Below are 26,024 nucleotides of genomic sequence, written 5' to 3'. Positions count from 1 at the left end.
CATGGCCCCATATAACCTTTTTTGTCTTCTGTTGATTAGAGAGGAACATAATGACATCCTGGCTGTAGCTGACTGGGGGCAGAAACTTTCCTTCTACCAGCTGAGTGGAAAACAGGTATGTAGCTCTGTACAAATCCAGTGGGAGATACAGTTATGATCTTGCCTGTTATAGACTGTTTTCACTTTCTGAGATTGTATTATTAGTAATTATATATTATTGTTGTTAGCTCCTGTTTATTGAACATTTGCTGTGATACCAGGTACTGTCCTCTGTGCTGTGCATACTTTATCTCATTTAATTTTAACAAAACCCTGTGAAGTAGGTACTTGAGTATCAACTTGTAGAAATGAGTAGACAAGACTCAGAGCAATGAAATAAATATTATGCCTGAGGTCCCACACTGCTAGTAAAGGGTGGCACCTGGGATTAAAACCCAGATTGATCTGACTGTAAAGCTTTGGTCTTAGTCATAACCCTACCTTCCTGGGTATTTGCTTTATTCATCCTACACACATTTACAGGTACCCACTTAAGCCAGTCCTTCACCTGTGTTAGGAGCCACTGACATCAAGCTGTGTAAGTTAATGCCTCTGATTTGCCAGAGTTCACAGACTGGTGGGAACATACTCAATAGCCAACAGTTCCAATGCAGTATAATACATGCATGCCATGATAGAGAGCTGTACAGATAGATAGCTATAGGGACATAAGAGAGGAGATAAGAGATTTTGTAGAAGTGACTTTGAGCAGCATAAGCAGAAGTTTGCTAGGCAGAGGACATTGGGAATGGTGTTTTAGGCAGAGGAAATAGCATTTGCAAAGGCAAGGAGGAATGAAAATATATAACAACTCAGGGAACAGTGAGTTGTTCAGGGTAACTGGATCCCAGGATTTGTGGAGAGAAGATGGAGCTAGAAAGGAAGATAGGGGCATGATTGTAGTGTGGATCGAATTTGTGCATCATGTACAATAACTATTAAGGAGCCCTGGATTTAGGTAGGGAGTGACTTGGTCAGATTCCTGTTTCCAAAGAATTCTTTGTTTCTGTGGAGGGTGGATTAAAATAGAGACTGGTAGTAGGAAACCTGTTAGTAGGCAGGAGACACCAAGAATTAGATTTAAGGTGGTGGGGATGGCTTACACACCACAGCCAAGCAAATGAGAAATGCAGCCTGTTCAATGGAGCCTTTTGTTTAACAGCATCCTTATTCCTCAAAACATATTGTGCTATAAGTGGGGGTTTCAGGTATATGTAGCCTAGTTTGGGGCCATTTCTTCTACTTCATCTTACCATTGGTCATTTCTTTTGTGGTTAAGTTAAAAAAAAGATAAATGTGATAGGAAAATAAAGTATCTTCTCAGTTTCCTATGGCTGATTTCTCCAAATCTTCATTTTAATTATCTAGCATCTAGTTTCCCTGGCCCTATCTATTCATTCACTTAATGTGTGTCCATCATCATTTAACAGATACTTACTGGGACATCTACTGTGTACCAGGCACTGATTGTAGGTGTTGGAATTTCCCTGGAACAAATAGTCACACTACACTGGGAAGGAATGGGGTCTTATTGTTCTAGTGACAATAAAGAGCTCAACATGGTAGTCAGGACCATGGGAAATGTCTTGCATATAGGTAGCCCCAGAGTCCATGTTGTGGCCCAGAGGTTTTGACTGATAAGCAACCTCAGTCTGCTGAGAAAGTAACCCCCACCTTGTTTGAAATAGTAAAATTGTTTTCTTAGAGTCTAAGTATCTTTAACTCTGGGAGGATTTAGAATTAAATGTAGGATGATGAAGTTAAACCTATGCTTTTGTATTAGGCTTAAATATACTTTGCATATTATTGGCATTTTAAGTGTTTGTGATATTTAAAGGGCTCTAGCTTAATAATAGCTAACATTTATTGAGTTTTAGGCATTATATAAACTCTTTACAAAGCTAATTCTTTTACTCCTTATAACAACTCTGTGAGGTAGGTACTATTATCACCATGTTACATGTAAGAAAATTGGGGCACAGATAGATTTATTAACTGCCTAAAGCCACACAGTTTAGTTAGTGCCAAGCCTGGTTTGAAACCTAGGCAGACTGGTGGTGGAATCCATATTAAAATATTTATCAGGTTAGTCTTATGATGACCACTTAAAAGTTGTAATTGAGTAATCAGTTTTATGCTTCTCATTTTAAATGGAAAGATATTAGAAATTTTTATTAAGTACATAAGCAATATTGGAATGTTAAAGAGATTCATTATATTTTCTGTCTTGAGGCAGTAGGGAGGAGGGGTCACTGAGCTTCTTGAATCTATATGTTTATGTCTTTAGGTCTTTTACCAAATGTGGAAAGCTTTTTAGTTATTATTTCTTTATATAATTTTTCGTCTCCATTTTTTTTCTTCTGGGATTCCAGTTGCACATTATACCTTTTGATATTGCTCTCCAGGTCAGGTCACTGAGGTCCTGTTCGTTTTTTTAATCTTTTTTTCCCCTCTGATCTTCAGTTTGGAGGATTTCTATTGCTCAGTATTTAATTTCACTGACTCTTCTGTCATCTGTAATATTTCTGTTAAGCTCATCCAGTGAATTTTTGTTTCAGTTATTAAATTTTTCAGTTCTAGAATTTCCTTTTGGTTCTTTTTCTCTATTTGTTAATTCATCACAAGTATATTTTTTTTATATTCTTGACCATAGTTATAATAGCTATTTTTAAATTCTCATGTGCTAATTCCAATGTCTGCATCATCTTGGGGTCATTCTCCATTGATTGTCTTCTCTCTTGAATGTAGTTCACATTTTCCTGCTTTTCGGAATTTTGGATTATGTCCTGGACATGATTGATACATTATAGAGAATCATTTCTATCATATTCTTCTGAAGATTATTATATGTGTTTTTCTTTTTCTAAGCAGTTAACTTTGCCAGACTCCATATTCAAACCCCATCTTTCCAGGGGTGGGCAAAGCTGAAGTCTCTGTTTAGTTCTTTAGCCAGTTCTAGGCTGCTTGGCATCAGCCCCACAAGTGTGCAGTTCAAAGGGTTCCAGATATTCAGCAGAGTATGTACAGAATTGAGGCATCTCTTTTCTGGGATTTCACACCTCACATTCAAGCAGCTGTGGTCACTCCAAATTCTGTGCTCACCCAGCAGGATGCTGATGGCTCCTGCCCTCAAGCAAAAAGTCATAAAAAATATGAGAAACTCACCTAGTGCTGTTACCTTCTTCTGAATGCACGTACATCAGTTTGCCTGCTTCTGGTTGCTCTTCACTGCCTTCAGGTGTAATTTATAGTTGGTCCAGAGTTTATAGCTGTTACCTGCAGGAGACTTGGTCTAAGAGGAACTAGTGAGCCATTACCAGAAGCTGCAAGCCTTCTATGTCACGACTCATTTTTTAGTTTTGTTTTTAGATTACTATCATTATATAAGCACTAGGGAAAGTTTTGGTTGTTAGGCATTTGAAATTTTTTAAGAGGAAAATTGAATATATTAAAATAATTACAGTTTAGATTAGTTTAAGGGAATTAACTAAGGGATTTTATAGTCTGTTCAAAATTGAATTCAGTAAGTATTAATTTAAATTGGTTGTTTACTTTTTCTAAATGTATAAATAGGAAAATGTTTGTAAATTGAACTTAAAAACTTAAAAGAGAAACCAGGTTTTTAAGGTTATTTCTTTAATAAACTGACCAGTAATTTAATAATGATAATCATAAATACTCTTTTAATTTACAAAATGCAACCTCAGGGGCAACAAAAAATTTTGGTGACAATAAGGAGGGGAACTCAGGAGCCACGGGAACACAGGGGAGGTGGATGTAAATCCGGTGTTGGGTGGGGCAGGGAGATTAGGGGATGTTTCCTGGAGGAGATGACAACTATCAGAGAAGGAGAGGGCAAGGGCACTCCTGTCAGGGCTGGGGTGGTGTGGAGAACAGCACCTGTGAGGACATGGAGGCCTGAAAGAGCATGGTTCACTTGGGAAACTATACCAGATTCATTTTTGGTGAGGAAGGATTATGGGAATCTGAGCTCAGGAGCTTGACCTTCATCTTAAAAGCTGAGGGGACATCATCAAAAGTGAAAAGACAACTCATGGAATAGGAGACCATTTTTACAAATCATATATCTGATGAGGAACTTGTATCCAGCATATATAAAGAACCCCTACAACTCAGTAATAAAGACAACCCAATTAAAAAATAGAAAAAGGATCTAAATAGAAATTTCTCTAAACAACATATATGTTTGGGCAATATGCATATGCAAAAATGCTCAATATCATTAGCTACCAGGGAAACGCAAATCAAAATCACAATGAGATACCACTTCACACCCATTAGGATGGAGAAATTGGGACCCTTAAACACTACTGGTAAGAATATAAAATGGTACGTCAGTTTGAAAAAGTCCGGTTAAACATAAAGTTACTATATGACCCAGCAATTCCGCTCCTAGGTATATATATCCAAGAAAGCTGAAAACGTATTTCCATGCAAAAACTCATACACAGATATTCCTACCAGCATTAGTCATAATAACCAAAAATGGCCTTCAGCTGATGAAGTGATAAATCTATCTATGTAATAGAATATTATTGAGTAATGAAAAAGAATAAAGTACTGACCTGCTACAACATAGATAAACCAGTCGCAAAAAGTCACATATTATATGATTCCGTTTATATGAAATGTCCAACATAAGCATATCTATAGACACAAAATATATTAGTGATTGCTAGGGAATGAAAAGGGGGAGAATTGGGGTTGAATGCTAACAGTTATGGGGTTTCTTTTTGGGGTAATGTAATGTTCTGGAATTAGCAATGATGGTTGCAAAACTCTGTATTAAAAGCCAATGAATTGTACACTTTAAAAGAATTGCATGGTATGCGAATTGTATCTCAATAAGATTGTTATAAAGAAAAGTAGGATAGGTATATAGTTTCAGAATAAAGGACAGTTTTTTAAATTGAATAAATTTAGCTTTGCAAAATACCAAAAAAGGAAGAAGGAAAAGAAGGAAGAGAACAAAGCAGCTGAGGGAACCATTGAACCCTACCTAGCAAGTACTGTGTGTGGAGGAGGGCCTATGGCAGAAAGACCATCCCCAGGTCCAGACTGGCTGAGGAGCTAAGACATGCTCCTGGAGCAGTTAGGCGGGACTGGGGGAGACACGGCTGACTCTAGAAGTCAAGGATTTGGTTATGTGGAGGGGAGGAGTAGGGTGCTCCAGAGGGGGCTGGTCTGCATTCATGATGGAATTTCATAGGAAATAAGGCTGGCCAGCTCTCTTCTCTTCCCAGTTCTCTTCTCTTCCCAGCTCCCCCAATCAGTGAGAAAAGCCCTTCATTGTATTGCAATTATTATGGATTCAGAAGTGGTTTTTCCCTTGGTGTGTGTTTTCTTTCCTCAGATTGGGAAGGATCGGTCACTGAACTTTGACCCCTGCTGCATCAGTTACTTTACTAAAGGGGAGTACATTTTGCTGGGGGGGTCAGACAAGCAAGTATCCCTTTTCACCAAGGACGGAGTGCGGCTTGGGACTGTTGGGGAGCAGAACTCCTGGGTGTGGACGTGTAAAGTGAAACCCGATTCCAACTATGTGGTAAGAAGAGGAAGTTCATTTTGTTGGGCCATTGCTTGAGTAGGCATTGAACATCAGTAATGTTTAGCCAGTCAGATCGTTGACATTTGTTCCTGACAAATGGGAGAGTAGATTCTTTCTCCACAGAGAGCTGGGAATTGACAGTTGTCTTTCCCTGCAGGTGGTAGGCTGCCAGGATGGCACCATTTCCTTCTACCAGCTTATTTTTAGCACTGTCCATGGGCTGTACAAGGACCGGTATGCATACAGGGATAGCATGACTGATGTCATCGTGCAGCACCTGATCACTGAGCAGAAAGGTAAAAGGCAGGTATGGCCCCTCTGCCCTCTAGACATTGGGAAGAGGGATAGGTTGAGGGTTGCTGACAGGGCAAGTGAAATAATCGGAAATGTGTCTCCTTGGTCTTTTGGAAACACATTGGACCACTGATTCTTGCTCTCTCTTTGTGGAGAGGAGGGTGAGGAAATGATGTAGATATATTTGAGAAGCTAATGAAAGCAAGAAACATTCTCTCAAAAAAAAAAATAACAAACTCACAAAATTTTGCAGATAATTCCAAGGGGAACATGGACTCCCTAACTAAGGGAAGATAATGTATAACAGGTCAGAGCCAGGGTGGCTGACCTACATGGGTCTTTGTGGACCTGTATCCTCTCCGCTCAGAGGCATTTCTGGGGTACTTCTCCCTCAGTTCTGTCTCCACTTGCCTCCTAGCATGTCCTTCTACTAGAGATAAGCAGAGGCAGTGAGTTACCACAGGCTCAGTCAGAATATCAAGGTTCTATGCTTAATACAGTCAGTCCAAACTCAGTCTTCTCTGTCCACCCAACTGGCTGGGCTGGATAAACAGGCTAATAATCCACTCATTTCAAGTGTATTCATAACCAGATGTCCTGGCCACGGCACACTGCCAGGTACCTGCGCAGAGCGATCCTTGTTGAGGGTTGTCTTGTGGATTCAGGTGGCATCCTTTGGTCCCCATTTGGGATCACCTCTGAAAATTCCAACTGTGATGATGAGAGTAGCTACCTTGGCAGCTCCACAGCATCCCTTCTGGAGACATTTTCTCTACCTCGTCTCTAGAGTATGAGAGCCTAGTGTGTACCAGAAACCACATGTGCTTCCCTTTTGTCAAGGGTGGTGTTTGGGGAGTGGCCAGAGGTGTGGGCAGTCACTCAGGCGGGCTCCTAATCAGAGGCCGTTAGTGCCGTGCAGAGGAGTTTAGATTTATGTTTAGCAAGTGATGGTAGCACTAAAAATTTCATTTTCCATACTCAGTTGTAAGCTTTGGACCACAAAGATTATATATGACTTTGGATCCCAATGTTGCTCAGAGCTGATTGTACATATTAGACACTGTGTAAAGATTTTTTGATGAGTCTCCTTTAATTGCCAGTAACATTAAGTAAATGATAGCTTTTAATTTCTCCGCCTTCTACCTTATTAAACCACCTCTTGCTAGAGCTGGATTTTTTTTTCCCCTTTGACAGTTCGGATTAAATGCAAAGAGCTTGTCAAGAAAATTGCCATCTATAAAAATCGATTAGCTATCCAACTGCCAGAGAAAATCCTCATCTATGAGTTGTATTCAGATGATTCATCAGACATGCATTATCGGGTGAAGGAGAAGATTGTCAAGAAGTTTGAATGCAACCTCCTGGTGGTGTGCGCTGATCACATCATCCTCTGCCAGGTAAGCGGCAGCAGTTTGGACTGAATCTGTTTCACGCTTCCTCCAAGGATAGGGTACCCAACTCGGGGTTTTTGGACACTAGGAATTAGTCATTGCTTTCCTGATAGGCCATAAACTGGAGAATACTTTTCTGTATAGCAAAGCACTTTGTTTTATTGGTATTAAATATATTTTAATGACTAAAAACCTGAATTGATATCTCACAAATTGAAGATTTTTTTTGGTAAACATATACACTTAAGTTTATGGTATCTTTCAGTTAAACAAAAAAAAATCTGATAGATTTTTTTTCCACAGAGAAAATTTTGTCAACTTAGAACTTCCTAGAAAATGTGTAGGTCAATGCTAAGAGAAGTTTGGAAAGAAAGCCAGTCCAGCATCTTTCTAGGAAGTACAGGCAGGTGGATTTGGTTTCATGAAACTAGAAGTGATAAAAAGGAAGAAATAATTTAGAAATCACTGCATATAAACTATTAAAATCTCTCTACAAGTCCAGAATTTCAAGCAGTTAGAGGTGCCATGGGTTATGGGATAGAAATGCCAAATGGGTATGCTTTTGGATGCTGCTTCTGGCCATGGCTGTCTGGAGGTCTGCATAGATGATCTGAGGCTGAGCTGGGCTCCATGAGAGGATTTGCATGAAGGATTAACGATACCAATCATGGGGACTGGTTGGGTTCAATAGACCCTGAATGTATAGGTATTTTCCTGCCTCAGGGGCAAGAAGACCTTGGGAGGGCTGTGGAACACTCATTTTGTTGAATATCCATGCAAAGCTGGGTTTGCTTTCTAGGAGAAGCGGCTTCAGTGCCTGTCCTTCAGTGGAGTGAAGGAGCGGGAGTGGCAGATGGAATCTCTCATTCGCTACATCAAGGTGATTGGTGGCCCTCCAGGAAGGGAAGGTCTGTTAGTGGGCCTGAAAAATGGACAGGTGAGTGCTCCTTCCTGTCTCCCATCAGGCTGATTATCTGCATGCAAACATAGGCAGCCAGTCAAGTTATGACCCTGAGATAGGTTTCCAGGGCAGGAAAAGCTTCTTCGTGTCCCACCCACCCACCCACCCCCCCCCGCTTCCAACTCCGTCCCCCCCGCCGGCCATGGGCACATTAGAGTTTCCTTTTATGAGGATAGCCTCAGGCCAAAGATGCAATGGCCCTCAGACTCATAGCATGCCCCATTCTGGCAGAGTTGTCACTGTAGCCTCTGGACTGCATGTTGAGTTGGATTAGTGGGCTAAAAGTCACCCAGAAGGTGGAAGATTTGTTAGAGATACAATTTCAGTGGCTTATGAGAGAAGGAGGCAGAGCTCATTCCTTAGGTCAGATCCCTGTTTAGGGCAATGAATGGATTAAGGCAGTGTGTCCTGCTTGTGTCCTAGAGGGTACAGATATGCAGGCTACTAACTAAATGTTATAAGAAAAATGGGCTCTCTGCTCAAATAGATGTGGAAAATCTAGGTTACATAAACAGTTTTCCGTGTGTGTGTTCTTTGCTCAAAATAAGGAAAGTTCTAAGTGGGCTACATGGAAATATGAAAGTGAAAATATAACTGCATTAGCCTGAGAGCCAAGCTGTCTAGCAGATGGCTTGTGGTGGAGGCTTGTCAGGCCTTTCCTGGGCACAGAAGTCATGGAGTATGAGTTAGCAGGGACCATAAAATAGCAATACCAAAGGGGAGGAAAGTCTGCTTTTTTTGGTCACAGTCAGCTGTCACTGCCAATGTGAGGCCTGAGAACATGGACTTTGGGGGCAAGCGGAGCTGGTGTCATGTTTGTGCTTAGCTACTCACTAGCTATGTGACCCTGTGCAAGTCACTTCATCTCTCTGAGTCACAGGTTTTACGATGAGGATAATGTTTTACAGGGCTGTCAGAAATAGTCAATAACTGATTGCTGTCACCATCATCATCATCATCATTATTTTGCTTTGGTTATACCAGATGTCTTGTCAGTTTTTACAGTAGCCTCTTCCTGTGTTAGTGACTCAGATCTGTGCTACATGCTGTCTCCTAACCCTGCAGTTTGGGTAATGTAGTTAACAAATCCCTAGTCGAGAAGACATTCAGGTGAGTTTGTCATGTCTTAGGGCTTTTCGCTACTTTGGTGACCTCTGATGGACCGCACTCTGGTTTCCTAAGGATGAGCTCCTCTTCTTTTCTTTTGATGAGTCTTTTTCTCTGCGTGGAACCTCTGATGAAGTTAGTGGGAGTTGTTCTTATAGAACACATGGGATTCCAACAGCCTGGCAGTGTTCCAGGGTCTTGTTGCCATAGTGACTCACCCTTTTTTCTCTGAAATTTTGCCAGATCCTGAAGATCTTCGTGGACAATCTCTTTGCCATCGTCCTGCTGAAACAGGCCACAGCCGTGCGCTGCTTGGACATGAGCGCCTCCCGCAACAAACTGGCCGTGGTGGATGAAAATGACACATGCCTGGTGTATGACATTCACACCAAGGAGTTGCTTTTTCAGGTGAAGTCTCAGGGAGTGCCCAGGACATGGTCTTTTGATTAAAGACCCTCCTGTAGCTTCCCGGTCCTTACAAGAGGTGCTCACACTCTGGCTTTCAGGGTGGTCTCTGAGAGGAGCAGTGAGGTGTAGAGGTGCAAGGGCCAAGCAAGGGAGCAGAGTCAGAGAGGCCCCAGGACACAGCCTGCCCCTCACACACATGAGCTGCAGGAGCTGGGTGAGCCTTTTTGAACTTTGGTTTCCTTACAAGTAAGATAGGCAAGTAACATCTTATAAGGTTACAGTGAGCAGTAAATGAATAATAATAAAGCTAAGTGGGGCATGTTGTAGGCTGCCAGTGCATGGGTTAATGGGATGATGATTCTTTTGAAAAACTCTGCTTCTCACCTACATAGAGGTGAGGCCGCCTGCATCTATAAGTGACCGAAGACACAGTAAAGGAACAGGACTAGTTTTGTCATTTGAAAGAAGAAGAGAGATGGAGGAAGCTCTCCCTTCTACAAGGAAGCTCTCCCTTCGCAAGGATGCCTTATGAGCCAGCAAACTATGAACTGTTTTGAGAATACGTGTTGGTTATAAATCATTTGGTCCTGTAGTTGGAGGAAGTGCGTCACTGGAGAAGACAGCCCCAAAGCTCCATGCCCAATGCCCAGCTGGCTTTCTGATGGGCTTAGTGCTGCTCTTTGCCTCTTTAGGGCTTTGTAAGTGGTCAGGGTGTATTTGCCTGAAGCAAGTTTCTCCCACAGCTAAAACCTCACCTGCCTGGCTTCCTCACCACTATAGGTTTCCTAGTGTTATGGGCAGATCCTGGTCCCCTTATCAGAGCTCTTCTTTGTCCCGGGCAGCAGAATCAGCAGGGCGTAGGGGTGCTGGAGTAGGGAGGTACCTCTGTCAGTAGGAAGGGGCTACCTGGCTACCACTAACCCTAGATGACTCCCAGTTGATAGCAACTCCTAGTTGATCCCATCACTAGGAAGGCAGTGGTTTAGGGAAAAGAAAGAGCATAGGCTTTGCATTCAGACAGACCTGGACTCCAGTCCTGCCTTCATCATTTAATGTGTGATCCCAAGCAAGTTAGTACACCTGAGTTTTAATTTCTCCTTACCTCTAAAATGGAACTAGTAATTACCCCCTTGCAGAATTGCTACAGGACTAAACAAGATACAGTAGTGCTTCATTCAGGGCCTAGCACAAAATAGGGTCCTCACTGTTACTTTATCCAGCCTTAACACTACCCTCTGTGGGTAGGTTAGCAAGTCCCCAGTTGTGAATCTGTGTCTGAGTCTAGAACCATATAGGAGTGGAAGGGTATGTTTCCTTCCCCATCCCACTGAGGGTTTTGTAGTAGGTTGGGGAAGATAATTCTCAACCCTTGCCAAGGGACATAAATATTCCCAGCTATCTTTTTCTCCTCTCCACTGCTTCTGCCCCCTGCAAATAAAAACAGCTATGTTGTTTTTTTCTCATTATAAAAGTAAACCATGCTCATTTTAAAAGATTTAGACATTGTAAAAGATTCTAGGCAGACAGGTATGAACATCTGCTTATCCCTGGAGCTCAAGAGTTTAGCAGATTTTGAGAGGAGATGTTTTACAGCGTGTAAAGTGTAAATGTAGAAACAATATATTAATTTTAAAAATAGCTCACTGCTCTTTTTCTTATTAAAAAAAATAGATGTTCCTAACCAAAAGAAAATTTTAGACAAAGAAAGAACATAGAAAATAAAAAGCACCCCAATTTCACCTGCTGAAAAATGATTACTGTTAATTATTTGGAATAAATCCCTTTCAACTTTCTTCTATGCATAGCTATGTGTACTCATTCTTTAATAGAAGTAGAATCCACTTTGCTGATTTACTCACTTACTATGTAATGATTAATATTTGGGAATAATAATTTTTTTTTAAAGTAATGCTTGCTTATTCAAAAATTTCAACATCCAAAAGTACATAGAGGAGCTCGCCTCTATACCTCTATCCATTTCTTTAGATCCCCTTTTCCTCCCTTTCCCTCTATCCCAATGTTAGCAGATTAGCATGATTCAGGCTCTAAAAAGAGAACTTGACTGAATGTAGGAATGGTGCCAAAGTCCAAGGTGATAATCACATGATCCTCACCATTTCTGCCCCCCAGGAACCAAATGCCAACAGCGTAGCCTGGAACACGCAGTGTGAGGACATGCTCTGCTTCTCAGGAGGAGGCTACCTCAACATCAAAGCCAGCACCTTCCCAGTGCACCAGCAGAAGCTGCAGGGCTTTGTGGTTGGCTACAATGGCTCCAGGATCTTCTGCCTCCATGTCTTCTCCATGTCGGCCGTGGAGGTGCCACAGGTAACCTGGGGTACCTGTCAGCTCTCAGCAGTGGCAGGACAGACAAGACCAGGAAAGCTAGGCCCCACACTGGTGCTTTGAGGGAGGGGATGGTGAGGAGAGAAGGAAGAGAGAGAAGAATGGCAGCTGTGATGTTATAGAAGGCACTCTGTCCTTACCCTAAAATCCTGTCACCACCCCATACAATCTGTGTGTCTTTGGGCAAACAGCTCAACCTCACTGAGCCTCCATTTCTGATCCCCTTTTCCTGGTAAGGATGGAGAGGGATATCCAGGGTTGTCTGTCAGCAGACAGAGTGTCTCTTACTGAGAGCCATGTGTGAGGCAGAGTAGAATAAGCCAGCAAAGCTGGGAGTCCAGCAACCTGTATACACAGGCGCATGAAGGGGGTGGTATGTGTTAGGAAAAGAGAAAATGGGTGGGAGGAGGTATGGGAGCGAAGGTCTGTGAGCCAGAAAGGGAGGATGGGACTATCTGCACAAGTTCTTCGAACTAGGAGAAGGTCAAGAACAGAAATGGGAGGCTGGAATCTGGAGCCACAGAATGGGAGAGGGCAGAAAGAGAGGAGAGCAGAGACTGACAACCCATGGCAGGGCTGGCCTATTTACAGCTGTCCCAGCTGCCTGTCTGTTCTGCAAGTGAACTGTGCCGACTGTAGAACTGTCATAAAATAGAGATAAACACCAAGGTGAGACTAGCCCTCAGAATCTCATCCTCAAGAGAGAATCACTTATAAAACATTTTGGAATATATCTACCCAGACTTCTTTTATATGTATATGTAATGTATGCATGATATACAATTATGAATATATGATTTCATATAAGCATTTTAAAACAAAAGTAGAATTGTACTGTAAATACCGTTGTGTGATTTTATCTATAAGTATTGCTCCTATAGGTGAAACCTCAGATTTATTGTACTTACTTTACTGACTGTGGACCATAAATAAGAGAGACTTAATTATCTTTCTCTATTTCCATCTTCTGATTTAACCTAATAACATTTACATATTACAGACTTATCAGTTTGTATGGATTATTAGTTTTCAACTAGTGATCTGACTTTTGTACTCAGCAGTGTACTGGGAACATGGCTCCATATCAATATAGTACATGTACTTCTCTAACAGTTTTGAATCCAAAGATGATTGTAGATTCACATATAATTGTAAAATATCATTACAGAGATCCCTTTTACAACTTGCCCAGTTTCCCCCATTGCTAACAGTTTGCAAAACTGTAGTACAAATTTATCACCTGTATTGGTTGGTACATTCACCTACAACAACCCATGAGATCCCTGGTGTTGGATAACCCTTTTATTATAACCATACTGCCTTCCCCGCTGCCTCCCTCTCAGCCCCTCTGCATTGTTTTCAGTGGCTGCTTTTTTTCTTGTTTTGTGGCTCTTCCACAACTTGCTTATCCAGCACCTATTAGACATGCTGTTTGCAGCCTTTTTGCTATTGTAGATAATGAATATCTTTCTAACTAAGTCTTTGTACCTATCCCATCTTAGCTTCTTGGTATAAATTCCTAGAAATGAAACTGTTGGACCAAAGGCTATTTAGGCTACATTTGAAAGATTTTTAATCACATTTCCAGATTGCCTTTCAGCTAGGCTACATCAATCTATTCCCTCCACACGCCCCGCCTTCCCTTACTCTCCCTAGCTTGGCTTCTTGTAAAGGGTAGGACTGGAGTCCATTTCTTCTCTTACGCTGATGACATCCTTGTTACTCATTGCTGCCAAAGTTATTAGTGCCTGACACAGAGCAGTTCATTCAATGTTAGTGGAATTCAGACCTGAGGAAAGAAAAATAGAAAGCAAGAGAAAGAAGGGAGAGAGGCGAGTGGAAGTAGCTGCAGGAAGAGGAGCAAGAAAGCCCTCATAGTTTGTTTCCTTGCAGTCCTCATCTGCTCCCCATCCCACACCCCGGCACCACATCCACCAGAAACCCAGTCCTCCTAAATCTTGCCAAACAGACTATGCTGATTGAACGTTCTCTCAAGACTGCCATCCTAACCTCAAAGATAAATGCAGTTTGCTGCTCCCTGACTTTGGCTGCCCAAGAGGAGCCAAAGGGGCGGTCCAGGGCTTCCTCTGCCAAGCTATTAAGATTCAGAAGCCAGAGTCTCCCCATGGCTGCACCATGGCCATCCTGCTGATGCAGCAGGTCAGAACTGCCAAGGGTTAGGAAAGGCAGCCTCAAAACAAAGGCTATTTATCTGTTGCTTTTGCCTCCAGCCATCCTGTGGGTTTGGCCTGGAGAGGAGGGAGAAAGCATCAGACCCACTCTGGGGATTTCTGGTTTCCTTTCGAAATTTACATCATCTTGTGCAAGAACAAGGGGTTTGTCAGGGCTGCCAAGTAGGGCGGCAAGCCCTGGTGGGGTTTCTCAGGGCGGGTGGTGACTTCATGCTTGGAATGTAACCTCAAGATAAAGTAGAGCTCAGAGGGCATTTGTTCAGTTAGGGTATTTTTAAAACTCCCGTTCTCAGATTGTGCCTCCCAGGCAAGCCCAAAAGTTAACCATTTGTCAGATGCCCAATTCTGATGAGCCTGTTCTAGTCCTGTCCCACCCTCATGGGGCATTCAGCATGGGGAGAAGTCGTACTGTTTAGAAGAAGTACTGGCTTCGAGTTTGGACTCTGCCACCTAAACCAGCTGTGACCTTGAACAACTTTCACTCTCTGGGGCCTCACTTCTTTTCTGTGCAGTGGGGTTAAAAATACCCATCTTTCAGGTTTTGTGGGGTCCGATTCCTATTATTATTGTTATTGTTATTGTTGTCATTATTATTAACAGTCTTAAAATAGCAAACACTCCAAAACAGAACTAAATTGGAACAGAGGATACTTGCTAAAGGAATTTAGAAAGGGAAGCTCATTGTGCATGAGGAGTTTGAGAAAGCTTCTAGGAGGTGGTGACACTTGATCTGAGCCCTGAAAGGTCTGGAAAGGCAGAGAGGCGCAGCGAGGGTGTTTCAAACAGAGGGAAGTCGGGGGTGGGAACAAGTCTAGAGAGTTTGGGAGATGGTAAGGAGCTGGTGCTGAGAAAATATTGTGGAAGTGATGACCATGCTCACTTTTTGCTCAGCACTTTATCATTTTCAAAGTACTCCTCTTGTTTGCCCCATGGTAGCCTGTGAGCTGGACAGGGCATCTAAACAGAAGTTAATTTACCCCAAAATTTACATAGTTAGGATATGGCAGAGCCAGGCCTAGGTTCTAGCTCAGCTGCTCCCCCATCAAAACCCTGCTGCCCCCTGAAGTAAGGTAAAGTGGGTGGGGTGAAATGGTGGGAAAGATGAGCACATCTTGCTATCAGAGGGTAGAATGGCTTGAAAAGAAAAAAATTTCCTCCAACTCTAAAGCTAAAAAAATGAGACAGGAAATTTCGAGGATAAAGGCCCCAAATGGAGAAAACAGCACTTCCAGCTCCACATTTGGGAACCATTAGCACAGAGGTACCGACTGATTGATCTCTACTGCCCAGGAATTCAGGAGAGATGTAGTTCCCTTCAGCACACTGACTGGACTAAAACAAGAGCAAGGCCTCTTGTTATGAAAGATGCCCAGGTCCAGCTCGGACTTGTGTACACACACATACACATCTAAGAGGCAGGAAGGATCCAAGAGCTTGGAGTCAGGTCACCCCAGGCTCTAGCCCCAGATGTTCCATGTATGTGTCCTCAGACAAGTCATTTGCATTCCCTGAGTCTCAGTCTCCTGGGCTGTAATTAGGGAGTGATAATACCTACAACACAGGGCTGTAGGGACAAATGTAAGAGCACTGTGTAAACCTAAGAAGAGAAGGAACTATTCACAGATATCACAGCAAGGTAGTCCCACTTGGAAAGAGGGATGGTAGAAAGGTTCCCAGCACCAAGGATCTAGCAGAGGTGTGTCTAGAGTCTTCCTGGGTAACTTGGAGCAAATCACGTATTTTTCTAGGAGTAAGAAGCTTTCTTGGCCCTATTTGTAGGAGGTCTTCCCAGATTCCTTCCTCACAGTAACACTGTTCATCCCTCCAGCAAATGTAGACTGTGGGCCTGCTAAGGGAGGTCAGTATAACCCCACTGTTGCCCTCAGGTTGTACCCAGCCTTGTGGGGAGACAGGCTTATAATTATAACACAACCAGAGATCTGGACAAAGGGCAGAGGAAGCTCAGACTCCTTTCCTTGAGGGGTCAGTGAAGACTTTCCAGAAGAGGTGACATTTTAATAGGGCCTTGAAATCCAAATATGTACTTTCCAGAGGGAGAGGAGGGGCAAAGACATTTCAGATGAGGGTGACATCTGTGGTGAGGCAGGCCTGGAGGTGGGGAAAGCCAGTGGTACAGAGAAGGCTGGGCATGAGATTTGTGCTGCTGAAGACAATAGTTCGACTATGAAAGGGGGTGGCAGAGTGGAAGGCATGTAGGGCAGGCTGGGATGTGGCTGAGAAGGGTACTGGTTAACCCTTGAGCATTGCTCTGCAGGCCTTCGTAATTAAGTTGGTATACACATCGGGAGACAGGCTTTCCATGAATTTGACTCTTTCCATTGCTCTGAAAACAGTCTTCTTTCCTTTTGATGAAATCCTGCAGTCTGCTCCGATGTACCAGTATCTGGATAGAAAAATGTTCAAAGAAGCCTACCAGATTGCTTGCTTGGGCGTGACAGACACTGATTGGCGCGAGCTGGCCATGGAAGCTTTAGAAGGATTAGAGTTTGACACAGCAAAGAAGGTAAGCATCTAGTCCGCATAAGCTAGAATCTGATCTTTGAAGGGTCCCTTGAGGAGGCAGAAGGGGGTCCAGGTGACAAATGGAGAAGCAGATGCATCATGCAGTGGACTTTGGAGTTAGTCTGATCTGGTTTGGGTCTCAGACAAGCCACCTCCTACCTGTAAGCCTGAGGAAGTAACAGCCTTTCTAAGGTTGCTCATTTGTAAAATTAGGGTGATGATGAGCCCCGTCCTCACAGAGTTAGAAGGATCTAATGCAATAATTCCTGTAAAGCTCAACACAGGAGAAGCATTCGGTAGATTCTAGCTGTCACTCTTATTAGCTATCATTTATGTAAAGCACCTAGCTAAAAGCCTGGAGCATAATAGGCACTCCATAATCGGTAGCTTTTGTTATTGGTACAAGCACTTATTGGTATTAGGCCATTTATTACACAATGCTGTTTTTCTTGGCATTCTACTAAGTATGGTGGAAGAGATGGTCGAGCTTTCTGATTCTGACAGTAATGCCACTCCCTACATACCTTCATGGCTTGATTCATGGCCTTGATTCATGGTGTCATTTCCTGGCTCGGTCTATTAAAACTACAGAAATGGCTGAAAACATTTGACCCTTTCCACACATTAGAAAAAGCCCAGCTATGTCTCTGAGTTGGATTTCCATCTGGAACCCAAAGTGTGGAAAAAAGAAATGACGTCCAACCCCTCTCCCCTATTCCTCCCTTCTGTCTTTCTCTTCCCACAGCCAATTAATCAGACACTATTTTGCCCTTACTACTGAGCTGGGAAGAACGAGGTTGCGGAAGTATGTGATACCACCCCCCATACTAGGTCAAGGCTTGTAGGCAAGAAAAGAGAGAAGACCAAAACCAGACTAGGATCGAGACGCCTGGCTGAGAACCAGCTCTGCCATGCACAGTCTGGATGGCCCTTCAGTCTTCCCATTTCTACGGTGGGGATGGTGAAGACACTAACTGCCAAGTCTGCCTGACAGTGTCATCACGCTTAACCATAACTTTGTAAAAGGGATTCTAAAACTAGCAGCGGTTGTACAAATGCTAACTATTATTAAAACAAGTAAAATTATAATTATGAAATAATTATCTGTGTTCTATTTTTCGATCTACTGCATCAGAAAAGTAGTAATAGAGGAAGGCTTTAAGAATTCAGAAGAGGGAGGAAACATTTCCATGGAGGGGACTTCCCTCTCCTGCCCCTCCCTAACATTTCAGGAGGGATGAAGAGCAACAGAGGATTCCTAGAATATGTTTTGTTTGTTTTTAGCCTGAAATGAAATGAGCCAGCAGTACCTAGCACAGTGTTAAGTGCTCAGCAAATGTTTGAATGTATGAAAACGAAACTGAACTTAAATTTGTTTAACACCCACTCCCAATTCTGTATCCCCCAAAAACACTCCTTGAAAATAGAAATTATTATATTAAAGCCACAGGATTTTGATCATAGACTAGAACTTGATCATTTTATACAAATCCCTAATCCCCAGCCTTTCTCGTTCTGCTTTACCAAGTCATTCAGGCACACATGAGGTGGAGAGCGGTTCCCGGCGATAGACCACTGTTCCCACTAGATGGCAGTGGAGAGCTGCTTTGTGCCCAGATCGCTGCCCTGAGCAGAACTGCAAATGCTTCTCTGTTCCCACATTTCCCTCCACTGAAGTTATTCACCGGCCTTGTGACTGACCACGACGACCAGTGCACCCCTGACTCTGCAGAATGTGTCAGGGCTGAAGGAACTTGGAAACAGATTTCTCACAGTGGTGGGGAGGAAGTAGCTCCAGGGCCCCCACACCTGGGACTAAGACCTAGAATGCTCCTTCTTTCCTTTCTGCCCCTTTGCTAGACATTCCAGATTTCCCTCTCATGTTGCTTTACAGAAGCCCAGACCTAGAAGATAGCTTATAAGACCTCCACCAAGGAACACAGTTGCTCCTAGCCCTCCATCCTTTTTCTCATGTGATACCTGCCTTACCCTTTCAAGGAATTCCTCTTCAAGAATACCCATTTGCAAAGTTCCCACTCTGTGATGCTTTTTAAATCCTGCCTTTCACTACTGCCTGTGCTCAGACAATGAATCTGTGTTCTGCAGGGCACCTAGTTCATGTTTGTATAGCTCTTATCTCAGAGAGATTTAATGATCTGTTTAATCTGCCTCTTTCCCCTTTTAGAATATGAGCCCCTGAATTGGGGATGGGGACAAGAGCCAAGTCATATTCACCTCTGGGTCCCCAGCCCTGTCGGATGAAAAGATGAAGTCACATTGTGGTCCCCTGTGAGGCAGCGAGAGGCTTGGGTGACTTGCTCATTTCCCCAAGTCTTTTTAGGATGGAGGATGTTAGCCAGCTAAGTAGAGGCTGCAAGTGGCTAGGGCTGTCCTTTTACATTTCATATTCTAAGGGCTCCTGGATCTGCTGCCTCCTGTAGGTATGTGTCAGCCCATGAAGATGAGCCTGACATGGTGGGTTATGGTCCTCTAAACCCCTTGCAGAATCTGAAAGCAGCAAGAGGCTTAGGCGTCAATCTGCCTGAAGAGGGATGCCTAAAAATTTTTAGCAGCCTATAGTTTAATGTTTCTGGCTTTACTGTGAGTCCAAGACAAGAATTTATGCAAGAGTTTGCATAAATTCCAAGGACTTGGAGTGATTCATTCTCTATCTCCCCCTTCCTTCCAGAAACCATCTTTATTCCTTCTCGACTTTCCCCTCCTCCTCTCCCTCAGTGACAGTACTGTGGGCTCTGGGTGCCCTGTGTTTATGCAGTTGTTAAGCATAGCTGTCTCCTGCTTTCCATCCAAGTCGCCAAGATGTACATGCAGTTTCTCCTCAGTCATTTCATCTTCCCCACCTCCGCTCTGATGCCATTGCCTCAGAGTATGAGACTGGCTTGTTCTTCCCTTTTACGTAGAGATTCCTCTAAGCAGGCACCATCGCAGACTGCGGTATCATAGTCTCATTTTACCTAATCCCAAAGTGATTGATGCAACCAGGGCTTCTTCACTCCTCTTTGTACGGACTAATCCCAAGGATAAAGCCATGCCTTACTGGGTGGTATAACCCTCCTGAACACACAGTGATTAATCAATGCTTGCTTCTTTCCCTTACTTACCGACTCACTTTCTAAAGCTTGACTTCCCACCCCGCAGCCAATCACCCACTTTTGAAGCCCAAAAGGTAGCTGATTTTATTCATTTATTTCTTCCCCTGTAGGCCTTCACCAGAGTACAAGACCTCCGATATTTAGAGCTCATCAACAGCATTGAGGTAAAGATGAAGTGTTCTTCTTTCTCAATAAAGCATAGGCTCGCTGTCAGTGGTTTACAGGAAGCTCTTCAAGTAGCCGAGAGCCTTGAGGACATGTGAACAGAGCCCACTGGTGTCTGGGTATCAGGGCCACAGCCTTGCTCTGGGGTGGGGGTGGGGCAGAATGCCATGTGGGGGAAGACAGCACCTGGAAGCAAAGAGTACATTCTGTCACTTGGTAGCTGAGGGAGGCAGATGGGTTCCTAATCTCTCTGAACTTTGGTTTCTTGTCTGTGAACTGGGACGAGACCTACCTCTCAGCGTTGCTGAGAGGATTAAACAGGTCCTCAGTAACTGGTTAGTAGCTGGTTACCATCCTCTAGGGCTTCAATAATGTGCCAGTGTAGAAGGCACTTCTCAAGTGCCCATGATCTACGCCCCACGTGTAGCAATGGGACCTGGGGATGGAGGTCTGAATTGGGTAACCAGGAGCTCTGGAGCCCTTCCCTAGTCCACCATTCCTGTCTGAGAACACCATCCTCATCATCCAAACCCAAAAAGGGCTGGGTGGGCTAAAGAGGCTGGTTCTACGAGCACCATTTGCTGGGTAATGGTAGACTGTATCTTAATTCTTGTGTATTTTAGAGCTGTCTGACTAGTCTGTAAAAAGGCATACATATTTTTTCTCCTGAACAGATTTATTGTGAGGCCATGGGAATGTGAGATACATTTGAATTCCCATATGGAAGCAGTGAGGAAATCAGCAAATGTCTTGTCCCTTCTATTCACTTCAGCATAATAAACACCTGTTGTGGGCCAAGCCTTGTGTTGAGTCCAGTGGGCAAAGAGCTGAGTGAAAGAGAGGCCTGCAGGAGCTCACAGCCTGCTAAGCATAATAATTGCTGCCATTTGCTGAGTGCCTGCTCTGCCCAAGCATGATCAATGTGTACACTTTTAAGTCCTTACAACGACTTAATGAGACAGATACTGTTCTTATCCCTATTGGATAAATAAGGACACTAAGGCTCAGAAAGTCTAGGTCATGTCTCCAAGGCTCCACAGGCAAAAGCTTGGTTCAAATTCAAAGCCAGTTCTATTTCCCAACCTCATGCTATCTTTAGGCCAAGCCGCTATCTAAGAATTTGCTTTGGCACAACCAACTCACACACCCATCCCTCCCCCAGCACCATCATAAGGAGTGTCTGTGTCTTCCATTGCTTACTTACCTGTATGGTGAAGGATTTGTTCAGAGCCATCTACCCATAATACCCAGTATGGCTTATGATCAGGGGTGACATTTGGGAATCAACTAATCTGGATCTAGGGGCCCTAATCTAAAGCCATGGGACATGATTTTTCTCTATGCACAGATAACTGACCTCTCTGAGACCCACCTCATAATTTACCAGGTTTTTACTGAGTTCCTGTCTTACTACTGCCTCTTCTAGTATGCTATGAGTTGGGCAGTCAAAGTAAACTTGTAAGAGTCGTTTGTTGAAAAAAAGTAAAGTGCCTTTGAGTGATCCATTTTGGCTGCTCTAAGGCCTTAGTTGCTTGCCTCTAGGCATTCGGCATTATTCCAGAGAACTGAGGTTCCTAACTAGGCTCCTTTGATAGGTGAGATGTAACTGTACTAATAACAGGAAGAAGAGAATCTACCCATATGGCTTCACACATACTGACTATATGAAAATCATTTTCCTTGATCATGGTTGATCTCCTGTGGCCTGGAATGGATATGGCCTAAATTCCATGCCTAGTGAAACCTATTTCTTTATCTCACTGCGAGACTTTAAGTTATTTCCTACAGTTAGGTATTAGTTTATTTGGCTGATTAGCTTAAACTATGTATGGTTTTCTTTTTGTTTTTTAAAATTATTTCTGTCAGTGGGAAAGCATGTTGCCTCCAGCTGTTAAAACTTTCACCAGCTTGTCTGGGAGTTTGACTCAATGTCTCATCTTCCTCCACTGCGATACACTTGCTAGAAAACAAGCAAAAGGAAACTGCTGGAGATGAGAGATTGGGTGCTATTGAGTGTTTACAAATACTTGAGCTGTAGACTAATGAATGTTCCCTAACACAGGAGTAGGGAGTGTGTCAGTTATTTCCCTTCATCCTCAGTACTGCGTGTCTATGGGTGCACACACACATGAGTATGTGTACATTCATGCATGTCCGTGCACGTATAGGTGTGTTAGCAGTCATCACTTATTTCTAAAGGTGATGGTATGTGGTACAAAGAGCATCTAGACTCAGACCGAGTCCAAATGCCAGCTCTGTGTGACCTTGACCTGCTCCTCTTCTGATTCTTAGCTTCCCTCAATGTGACACTTGGGTCACAGTACCCACCCTTGGGTCCATGTGGGAAGTAGTAGTGAACACTCAGCATGTGGCATCACTCACCTTCACTTTAGAGACAGGAACATAGTAAGGCTTATTATCTTGTTTCATTGGTCTTTTTCTTAGGAAGAAACCCTAAACTTTCTCCTTGTCTGCCACCATCATGAGTCATAACTGGGCCAAACCAGGCCTGGAGACTTGAGAGATCTTGAAAACTTGGGGGCCACCAAGGAGTGGGCACTTCACACCATCCTAAGTATGCAGTTGTTTTCTTGGAAGAATATACAAGAAAGCAGCCCTGAGGAATTTCCATTAAACAAACAAAAGTTTGCACCTCTTTTGATCTTCACTCATCTAGAAAAAAAATCTGCTTTTGTTGTCAAGCATTCCCACCAGAAACCTAGGTGAGAGACACAACAGCCCAAGAGCCAAGTGTAGGTTCCAGTAGGAAGGCCCAGGGACTTAACTTGAAATAGCAACATCTAACCTTTGTAAAGGCTGCTTCCTGCCATGGCTGCAGAGGCCATTTCCTGTGCTTCTAATTTTTCCAGGAGAGGAAGAAGCGGGGAGAGACCAACAATGACCTGTTTCTGGCAGATGTGTTTTCCTACCAGGGGAAGTTCCATGAGGCTGCCAAACTGTACAGGAGGAGCGGGCACGAGAACCTCGCACTCGACATGTATACTGACCTTCGCATGTTTGAATATGCCAAGGTAATCCCCCCACGTCCTGGCCTAAGCTGCCACGGGAACGCACCAGTGTCCTGACACTGTGGTGTCGAGCTGCTTGCCCCAAGAGGTGGTGCAGACAAAAAATAACAATGGCCATAGTGGCCTCAGAAAGGGAGTGGGCAAACTGGTAAGCAAAGGAACTGTCCATGGCCTGTGATCGAAGCTGATCTAAAACTGACCCTCCAGGGTGACATCAAAGGAACAGGATATGGCAGTTCAGACCTTTGTCAGTGACAGAGCTGGAGGGACTGAGTCTGAACCAGCAGAATCCCTTCATTAAGTGTTCAGGGTTCAAGGCATCAGGGCTGTCTCCCACAAATTCTCTTAAATCTTTGAAGCTACCGAAAATCAGTGTCCTCAGGCATGAGCAGTTCTGCCATCCTTATACAGGACAGTGTGGTTCACTTCAGCCAAGGTTTCCTAATCACCTGCTCTCTAACTGGTACTGGCCTTCTTACTGGTTCATGCAGATGCCATGACAGAGTCCCTGCCCCAGTGCTTGCACAGTGTGCCTCCCACCGCCTAGGCGAGTACAGCGTGGCTCCCACATCATCTGCATTGGTGATGGTGGAGAGTTCCCCTTGCATTTGGAGGGCCCAACAGGTGTGGGTATGTGAAAGAGATTTTCCTGGAGCCAGTTCCTGATGGCTTGTGTGAGCATGAGTCCCACAGTAGATCCCAGATCATCAGGACACTTGCAGTTTAGCTTAATGGAAGGTGAAAAGAGCCTTGGGCACATCGAGCAACCAAGGAGATGCCTTTGTTAACCTGCCTTTCCTAGTAATGTCAGAAAGGGCTTCAGAATGTTATTAAATGAGTCATCAGCCACAACCAATTAGTGGCTATTAATGGCAATTATCTAGCTCACAAGTTCAAATGGAAAATCCTCCCCATGTTTTTTCTGCTCTTATATTCCTGAAGGTAGCTGCAGTTCTTTTATCTTCCACCATCTGTGAGGTCCTGGGGCTGGAGGTTGTGTCTAGGTCACTGTGATGTGGCCCAGGAGTTTCTGGTCATTGATACCTAGACGAGCACCTGGTCCCCAGCCTGTCTCTTCACCGTGGTGGTTCTTTCATTCTATCCCTCAGATCTAGGTGCTTCAGGTTCCCTCATTTTGCCCTCTTCAACTTTTTTACATGCCTCTTGTACTCCCAATACACATATACATGATGCGACACTGCATTCATACAGAAAACACCCAAATCAGTGCATTTCTTTCTGGGGATAACAAATTCAAACTAAGGCCAAAACTTAAGCTAAAGGACTGAATCCTAGGGGTAGAATTTAGGCATTAGACGAGGTTGGCTGTGGTTGTTCTTTGGAACCTCTGGAAACTCCCAGTAGGCAGCTGTCCTGCAATCAACAACACTTCACCTTAGCACCCAGAGAGCCAGTGTGAGTCCTGGTCCTTCCTAGGGGTGACTTGGGGAAAAGCTCTTGACTTTGCTAAGACTCCATTTTCCTCTTGGAAAGTAGCATAGCTGCAGCTCAGCTTAGTTCTGAGAATTGCACAAAATAATGTATGAGAAAGCCTTTCACAAAGGCTAAGCTGTAAAAGGTTAGGAAAATGAGGGGCCAAGCGTGACCACAGAGTGGCTGTTCTTCAGACCTCCCTCTGGTCAGCCTCACTCCTGCCCCTACATGGAGGCCTCTCCTCACACTTTGGGTGGGCTTCATGCACCCATAGTCTCCCACCCAGAAATACAGCCCATTTACACACTCCATCTGGTCTGCCTCTCTATGAAGGTAAATACTCTGGAGGTTGTTTTTGGTTGTATTTTTTTTAAATCACAATTCCAAGTAGCTTGGTTTCATTTCAATCCCCTCCCCCCCGCCCCAATAGTTTGAATTTGAGAAAATGTGTACATACACATTATGTCGGGGGTGGGGGGATACAGTACTTATTAACATGGCATGTTTTTGTTTATTTGAAAATTGCTTCCCAAGATTCAATCTGGTTTTCAGAAAATTTTTAAATTACATTCCCACGTACGAATAAATTGTATGCTTCCCGGATAAGTGACATGTTTATATGGTGATAAAGGGAATTATAATGCTCTTAACTCTTATGTAGTATGTCCTTATCAAAATCACCAAGCATGAGAACACTGTTTAGTCTCATTCATCACTCAGCACAGCCTCTTTCTGTCCACTCCAGGGCAAAGTCTTTACCATGGCCCCAGATAATGTGTAAATTAGCTTCATGGAACCAAAGAACCTTTGAAAAAACCCAGTTTGTTGAGCCTTGAAGGAACCATTTAGACTCAGCTTCAATTAGATCAGAGCTCCTGAAACTGGGCTGTTGAGCTAGAGGAGGTCCCTTCAAGCCTGTGAGCTGTGTGCCTGGCTGGTCTTCTTGTTGATGACCCAAATTTATGGCTCACTTTTGGTTTCTGACCCTTCTTACTACAGTCATGTGACCCCAAGTCCACTGAGCAATCACTTTGAAGGACATTTTTGTTCTCTTATGATGCCTGTTTTTCCCAGCTGCTAACCTCATTTAACCAACCAGGTTAGCAGAGTTTCCAGCTTTGCATTGGCATAACAAGTATGTGTTATAGTAGCTACCAAGAGTGAAGACTGTGTCTGTAATGGCCTAAACTAGTAACCTTCAGATAGTGCTGCTTTCCAAGCCCCTTCTCTTTTGTGAACTCCAGAGGGACCAAAGGCCAGTGAGGTGGGCCTGCCTGTTATCGGATCCCCAGCGTCAGAGTAACTGACACTCTTTCTTGCCCTTAAAACAGTTGGCTGTCTTTGGTCAATCTAATATATTATTTTAGGGGCTACACAATTACCCTGAAAGCAAATGGAAAAGAAAAGAAAGAGCTAATTGCTCAAGTAGGTTTTTAGCATACATTGACTGTAT

The 26,024-nt window shown here is 43.6% G+C and overlaps 1 protein-coding gene across 7 annotated transcripts in view; it reads left to right on the top strand.

The window, feature by feature from the left end:
- IFT122 (intraflagellar transport 122) overlaps window positions 1-26,024 on the top strand; it is a 66,470-nt gene that overhangs the window by 20,807 nt on the left and 19,639 nt on the right. For all 7 annotated transcript variants that reach the window (XM_011370530.2, XM_011370529.2, XM_011370528.2 and 4 more), the window contains 10 exons: window positions 40-115; window positions 5,414-5,605; window positions 5,766-5,904; window positions 7,097-7,299; window positions 8,093-8,230; window positions 9,605-9,769; window positions 11,900-12,097; window positions 16,691-16,831; window positions 20,054-20,107; window positions 22,979-23,140. In XM_011370530.2, the coding sequence (XP_011368832.1) occupies window positions 40-115; window positions 5,414-5,605; window positions 5,766-5,904; window positions 7,097-7,299; window positions 8,093-8,230; window positions 9,605-9,769; window positions 11,900-12,097; window positions 16,691-16,831; window positions 20,054-20,107; window positions 22,979-23,140 (1,468 nt within the window). The remainder of the gene's footprint in view (window positions 1-39; window positions 116-5,413; window positions 5,606-5,765; window positions 5,905-7,096; window positions 7,300-8,092; window positions 8,231-9,604; window positions 9,770-11,899; window positions 12,098-16,690; window positions 16,832-20,053; window positions 20,108-22,978; window positions 23,141-26,024) is intronic.

The sequence above is a fragment of the Pteropus vampyrus genome, unplaced genomic scaffold, assembly GCF_000151845.1.
Source record: "Pteropus vampyrus isolate Shadow unplaced genomic scaffold, Pvam_2.0 Scaffold171, whole genome shotgun sequence".
NCBI classification, from domain to species: Eukaryota; Metazoa; Chordata; class Mammalia; order Chiroptera; family Pteropodidae; genus Pteropus; species Pteropus vampyrus.
The sequence above is the reverse complement of the archived record's forward strand: the minus strand, read 5'-3'. Positions and strand labels throughout refer to the sequence as shown.